Genomic DNA, 7,490 nt, shown 5'->3' on the forward strand with positions numbered 1-7,490 from the left:
ATTGCTAATATTTAAATATGATCTGAATTTTATGAAGATCTGTTCAGAATTTAGGGACTTGAAGTAAGCAAAGTTCCGAGGACTGTCGATCATAGGCGTTTATGCTTCCAATGACATATTGTAAAATATTTGATTCGAGAAAAATAGTCATTCCTCACTAAAAATTATACATTATTTCTTATTTAATGAATGAAAAACTTTTCGGGAATTAGAAATATCCTTTTCCTCAACGTAACGCAAGAAACATGACTTTCAAAAACGTATCTCAATTCGGTATCCAGACTTTTCATACGTTTACTTCCATCATCAATAAGCAAATCATAGAAGAATCGAATAATAATTCGGTTTCAATAAAGAAATGATAGAAAAAAAAGATTACATCTGAATTGCTGCGGCATTGTTACATGTAAAAGCCCAAGTGAAAGCGTGTGAACATGTTGAAATACTTCTAGTTCATCCCTATGTGGGTCAGCGTTTGGTGTTACTAAAGTCCGCCAATAGTAAACAACGTCGTTTTTTATCCTGAAGCGGTTTGCGCCCTCTTCAAATCATTGAGATTATCTAATGACTCAGATACAGAAATTAAATACTTCACTATGAAATCAATAGTACTTGGATCTGACATGTTATAATAACTACCACCTGTACTACGTAGTGGTTTCTGTGAAGACTGCACTGAAGAGATCGTGATGATTGATCATTCGATCATTTCGATGAAGTGTTAGTAATACTAATAGTATAGTGGCCTACCTAGTTGTTTAACTTGTTAAACGAAAGTTGGTATTTTCTCCAGGCACATTGAACATGGAAAATACCATTGTAGGAGAATGGCTTCGATCGCTACGTTTAGAAGAACACACAGAATCATTCATAGATAATGGATACGATGATTTAGAGATTTGTAAACAAATTAGTGCTCCTGACTTAGATGCTATTGGCGTCATTGATTCTCACCAGAGAATCATTTTGCTTGAAGCAGTACAGAGACTGAGAGAAGAAGGTGCTGCTTCTGTTTATTTTACTGTTGAAGAAGCCCAAGCAGCAAGAGGATCTAATGCTAGATTACTCATATCTAGTAAAAGGTAGGTAGAATTTTTTATTTTAATGATTTTTGCTTATTTATCATAGACAGTAACTATCTAGCCTATGATAAATAAGCAAAAATTCATAGTTATATATAAGTTATACTTATACATATATCTTATGTAGTTATTAAGCAAGATTGGCTTAGATAAGTAAATTCAATTATTGGTAATGACATGCAATTACCTATTAATTTATTATAGCCTAATGAAATTCATGGTTTACTCAATTGGGTGAATTTTATCATGCTAGTGAATAAGTGAAATGAAGATGAAGCAATTTAATAGCTAAAACTAAAAGGGGTAAATTGCATTTAACATTAAGGCATAACTATCAGATATCTTTTTATTGGCAACTGACACTGAACTCACAATCCTTGACAGCTTGAGTCAGTGCAAGTAAGTTGACAACTTGGCAAGTTGACACTGACAGAGTGACAGACTGAAGGTTCTAGTAAAATCTGAAGACATGGCAGCAATAACCTGTATTTTTGGAAAAAAATTTAATATTGAATTATATTTTGAACATCAAAGTTTAAAAAAGTAACTGTTATTCAGATCATCAGATGTAAAGATTTATGTTGATTCTATCACTTCTATCTTTAAATAAGGTAGTTTTACTCCTCTCTGATTGGGTGATTGCTGTGCTGGTAATGTTCTGATGTTGATTTTATGTGAAATTCTGATATATCAACATTGCATCATGAAACTCAAACCACCCTGTGATTGATGTTATTTTAATGTCTGATGCCTGCTGGCAGGGCTGCAGGATTGTGATTTTCCTACTTATTTATGAAATCTCATGGTTTAAAAGTGACAAATTTTCAATACATCTGGCATATTGTGTCACTTTTGTTAACAATAAAATAGAAGTTAATTTATCTAGTGGGAATCTTGCGGCTCCAAAAATGACAGGAAAGCTTTAGTTGCAGTCATAATGGTTGATAGCTTCAATACCAGCGGTGCTGAGAAGTGGACTGCAATGAATTCTAGAGTAGTATTAAATTGAATAAAACTTATAGCATATTGAATAAGCCATCATCCAACCAATCCCAGTCTGGATAGGATGACATCGCAATCACAATTTTTTTTTGCAATATGTTAAAAGCTGTCTTGCCTACAAAGCTACTATTTTTGGAAATATTTTTACTTTTTATCATTGCAGACTGCAGTAGCCAAATTACTTACTTAGAATTACTTGAAAATTACTTGAAATTGTTTGAAAATTGCAAATCTTTGAAGATCTTGAATGGTTTTCAGCTTATCAGAAATATTTTTCAATGAAAATAAGAACTTCTTCAAATTCATCAATGAAAGAGAATAAGAAGTTAGTTTTCATTGCAAAATTGTTACTGTGGGAATTGCAGTGGGATTTTTTGTAACTTTGAGTGTAGGAAGACTTTATTTCTTATTGTGCAACCAAAAATGGATTAAGAGAATGTAATGTAAGAGAAGTTAAATTTTTTTATGTATTGGTACTGTCTTAAGTTTTAACTCAAGATTGTCTTCAGATTTTTTAGAGTACCATTTACCATTTGCTTTAAATTGTTGACCTTCCAGGTTTTCAATAATCACTGAAATCTGCAAATATTTTGTATCTTGTGTTGACTGCAGCTATATAAATTATTAATTATACTTTTTGAGGATTTGGCCATTAACTTTATTGAAGTTTATACTTTTAGGTCATGATTTGTATGTTCATAGTACTTGTTGTGAGAACATTATACTTTTAATGTATCAGTGTTGAAATTAATATTTCTTCATTTAGTGTGCAGATTATAACTGACTTCAACTTGTTTCAGGAACTTTCATGGTGGAATCTGTAGCATTTCTGGCAGCTCTGCGCTAACTCCTGGTGAAGGCAATCAACAGAGCCTCAGTGAATCAAGCACTGGTTGGTAACTCAGTTCAAATTAATTTTTTTTAATTTCTGTTGTATACAGTGAGATAAAAATTTGTTATTTATCCTGGTAGTTTTTAGTTTTAGTTTAGGTTTGGAATGTTTTTTCCTGCTTCATGCTTTAATTTAGGTATTTAAACTTAGTGTTTAAGTTGAATATTTCTTTACTACCTTGAAATGCAAATAAGTAGTTGGCAAGGCTCATCATTATGATTCTCCCCAAGTATTCCTGAATAAATTTTACTTTCACTTACAATTTCTAACATTTTTTCTGCCCCTATGCTTTTTGTACATGATTAATTCACATTATACATTTTTGATTTTTAAAGAAAGATTTTATACATCAAAGCTGAACTCTAATTTGAAAATTTTAGCTTTTTCTTTCAATTTTCACACACTTTGCCTGATTTTGCTTTAATTTTGCCCTATGATTCTGCCTCTGTGCATGTCTGATATTGCAACTCATGACTCAGGAGTGAGTCGTTGCGGCAGCCCGAGCAGTATTGATGCCTATGAAGCTGGCAGAGCCGAGCTGGTGCGTGTGCCTCATGGGCAGCTGCGCAACATGCTGGACAGACTACTGGAGAAGGACAAAGTCAACCTGGCTGTCCCGCCCTACACAACTTGTGTACGTGCAGGGTCATAAGTCTAACTTCTGATTGTTGCTCTCTCTCTTGCTCATAATCTCATTAGTTATATATTTTCTTTCTACTTATGAGCTTTTGGATCGATGCTTTTGCAAACCAACTAAAATTAATATTTGAAGGTTAGAATGTTGTTCAACTATAAAAATTATAAAGTAAACTATTATTAAACAAAGGTGAAAGTAACAAAAGTTTGTAACTCTTGTGTACATTTTATTCTAAAATATGAAGGAATGTAGAGGTGCTGGATGACAATGGCCTCGGATGCTGGTTCAGAATTTTTTTAGCAGCTAAGATGAACTATATACAAGCGTTGAAATTTTCTGCTTTTCTCATTTATATTAACAAATGAATTCTGTCTCTTTTGCAAAGCTGATTTATTGCTGTGTTGCAGGATGGCAGCAGAGGTGTGCTGGAGGGTCTGGCGTCGCGCTATGCAGACCAGTTCAGCACGCACTACCAGGACGTACTAGACCATCTAGAACAGCTACGCACGAGCGCGGTGGTCTCCACACACCCTGCCCCCGTGGCGGGAGGTGACCCTGGTGACATATTGACACCCATGAACATGGGTGGTCGCGTATCTATGTCATCACCCGGTGCCGTGTCGTGTGACGCGGTAGGCAAGACCTGCAGTGTTACGGGAGGCGTCGTCACGTCGGCATCATCAGGGCAGCTGTCATCACTGAGCTCATCGCCTGAGCACCAGTCCACCTCTCACTATCTTCCCTCGCACTTCTCGTCCACAGACCGCGCCATTTACGTGCCGGGCAAATATAATGTTAGTTGTCTTAGTTTCGATTTTGCACTTTCAAATCTTCTTGGTTTGTCATTCAGTGTAGGTATTTGCAATTATTTTTGGAATATTATGAATCTCAATGCACTGAGCGGCTCTTGGCTAAATTTATCTTAGTGGCTATGAAAATCCTAAAGAATCATAGTTTGCCTTTGGTATGTTTCCTTGCAAGTTTGTATTAAGCATTATTTTTGTACTAATATTAACTCATTTGAATTTATCTAATGAGTTCAGCTTATTTTCCCGGAGGAAAAAGACCTTCAAATCTCCAAGTTTTTTTGCTAGTACTAATGGTCACCGGTCACCAAAATCATTAGATTTGTTTCTTTTTTTGTTGCCAGAAGAGTTGGTCAGTAAAAGGCAACTTCTCATAATAACTTCCAGTTCAATCAGTCGCACTCTTTATAACTTTTACCATATAATTTAATTTAAAAATTGTTTTAATTTTGGCGTGGCCAGCCCTCGAGCTGCCTGTCAAAAAAATTGCACTGAAAACGGATTGGGAAAGCATTTATTTCCTCTGTAATATTTTTTTAACTTTTTCGCCCTAATATGAAATGAACTTCTTTTTGATCTGGGAGAATTTTCAAGTTAAGTAATAAATTACATGCGTATTTATGTTTCACGCCTGAAAAATTTACATATACTACATTTGGAGCTTCAAAATGTCACTAATTAAAACAAAGTTCTCGTTTATTTTTGCAGATATTTGAACCCGCGCTCGCAGTACATCTACGAGCTGCCGCCTGTTGGAGGTAAGATTCCCCACAGCTTTGACAATGAGCTGTGATGGAAAAACTCTGCTTATTAATCTTACTTCTTATTCAATAAAAACACGTTTCAATTAGCTTTTATGCCTCTCATTTTGTTTCTTGTTGAGGACTTGATGCTCATTTATAATATTGTTTAACATACAGTCTAAGAGGAATTATTTAACGAGGCAAGCAAAGTAAGAATGAGGTTATTTAATTGTTTATCCTCACACATTTCAACTGCAGTTCCTTTTTACTTAATTATAGTAGGAGAAACAAATTCTTTTGATGATATCATGCTGCAGTAATGTAGCATTGTTGGTTATAAAACTTAGTTCTTTGTACATACCAAAGAATCATCATTATTTTTAGTGCTACCAACTCTTGGTCCGTGAAAGCAACACTGAATGCGTGTATGATGGTGGCAGAGGCGGGACATATCAGTTCGGTGTATAGCAGGGAGCACTTGGGTGTGAATATGGAAAGGGGAATGGTTTGGTGTGAATGTGATGGGGTGTGAAGAGGTAGCTGTGGAGCGCCTGATGGTGGAATGCGAGGAGATTGAAAGAAGAGATATGATGAGGTGGCTCATAATGAGGTGCGGGCTAAGAGTAATGGCGGGGGACAGGCGAGGAGTGAACTGCAGTGGTTGTGGGTTTGTCAGAGGGAGTAGCTGTGCCTGTGATTTAGAGAGCGAGAGATACCTGGAGGGATGGATTAGGCTGAGCGGAAGAGGAGGGTGGCAAAAATAGAGTCATGATGGTTGCTGAAGTGAAAATAAAAATAAACGATAACCAAAACAAATCTCAATTTTTTAATCTACTATACATGTCCGTCTTTTGAAATTTAATGTATCATGGTCTGTTTGGAGGTTGGGGATAATAATGCTATGCTAGTGATTATAGGAATGTTTTTAATGTATGATCTTGAGTTGCGTAGGTGACCGATGCACCGGTCATCACTTCTTCTATTCCTCATCGTGTATGTATGTGATAATATATTTACATGATAAGGTGGTTTCTTCATGCGGGTGGCATTGCCAGTGTAAATGACAGGTTCTTTCATTGGTCAAATTTCTTCTAAAATTTCATTCATGATGCCCGTATTTACCCGTTTACTTTCAGCATCTGTAGCTACGCTAAAAAATTTTTGATAGCAGCAAAGTTTTCTCTGGTACAGTAATGTATTTATCATTTGCTTAGTTTTGATGTTTTTACATTTGACACATCCATCTATTATCATTTTCAATATCTTTGAACGTTGAACCAAATTCTATTCTGTCAATGAGAGATCCAAGTCAACTTGTATGTTGACTTAATTCAATATTTTTATGAGTTTTTGAGATTAATTGATTGCAGTCACTTCTATTTCTAAATCTCGTGTTGCTGAGCTGCTCCGACCCTAATCTTGTGTTGCTGGGCTGCCCCGACCCTAATCTTGTGTTTCTGTGCTGCCCCGACCCTAATCTCGTGTAGCTCAGCTTCTCCGACCCTAATCTCGTGTTGCTGGGCCTCCCCGACAGGCCGTGTAGGGGGCAAGCGTCGGCTGGGTCTGAGTCGCCTAATCAAGACGCTGCGTCGAGACCTCAAGAAGGCCACCCCGGGGCGCCTCAAGGGCCCCAGCCTCGCGCCTGCGCCCACACTCAGAGTCAGACTTTTGTTTATATTGGAATATTGCGATGAGAATATTTTTCATAGTATGAAGTTGTGTTAATTTGAAATGCAATCATGCTATCGATTTGTGGAGTAACAATAGTGCAATAGAAATTAGAAGGTTATAATGGGCAAATTTTAAAGGTCAAGAAGCTGTCATAGCTTGTAATTCTAAATTTTTGTGTTGATTGTTACTGCGTTACTGTATAAGCCATGGGGCCATGAGGATGGTGTTGTTAATTGCAGACGGAGGCCACACAACCTGCGTTAGGCACCAGCGCCAGCAGCAGCGGCTGTACCTCGAACACCACTCCTGTGACCGTGTTACCAGGCTACTACCATCACCATCACCAGTCTTCCTCATCATCCTCTACCACCACAACAACCACCTTACCACCTCCTCAACACCAGCACCAGTACTCTAACACCACCAACACCACGAGCCTCCCTGCCACCGACAGCACCAGCAGCTCCCCCCGAGGCTCGCAACACTCATCCCGCTCCAGCGGCGCACAGTCGACGGCTGCGCAGGGCAGCGCTGCGGCAGGGCATCCCAGTGGGTGTGTGTGGGTTAGGAGCACAGCGCCGCCTCCCCACACGGCACCCGTCACCCCAGCATCCACGACACCCCGAGACTCGGGGCTGCAGCTTGCCATAGCACGGC

At 37.9% G+C, this 7,490-nt stretch overlaps 1 protein-coding gene across 1 annotated transcript; it reads left to right on the forward strand.

Annotated features, from left to right (window-relative positions):
• The first annotated feature begins 476 nt into the window (after positions 1–476).
• On the forward strand, positions 477–7,484 carry LOC108675848. Its single transcript, XM_047880182.1, has 8 exons — positions 477–1,082; positions 2,885–2,976; positions 3,456–3,610; positions 4,021–4,407; positions 4,882–4,895; positions 5,128–5,177; positions 6,697–6,821; positions 7,158–7,484. The coding sequence occupies exons 1-8, from the start codon at positions 805–807 to the stop codon at positions 7,482–7,484; spliced, it is 1,428 nt and encodes a 475-aa protein (XP_047736138.1). The 5' UTR covers positions 477–804.
• Positions 7,485–7,490: the final 6 nt, after the last annotated feature.

Source organism: Hyalella azteca, unplaced genomic scaffold (genome assembly GCF_000764305.2).
Source record: "Hyalella azteca isolate HAZT.00-mixed unplaced genomic scaffold, Hazt_2.0.2 contig4874, whole genome shotgun sequence".
NCBI lineage: Eukaryota > Metazoa > Arthropoda > Malacostraca > Amphipoda > Hyalellidae > Hyalella > Hyalella azteca.

Coding starts and splice junctions, on each gene's coding strand:
- LOC108675848 (XM_047880182.1), top strand. CDS start 805: ATGGAAAATACCATTGTAGGAGAATGGCTTCGATCGCTACGTTTAGAA. Junction 1,083..2,884: donor TTACTCATATCTAGTAAAAG/GTAGGTAGAATT, acceptor AACTTGTTTCAG/GAACTTTCATGGTGGAATCT. Junction 6,822..7,157: donor CGCCTGCGCCCACACTCAGA/GTCAGACTTTTG, acceptor CCGTGTTACCAG/GCTACTACCATCACCATCAC.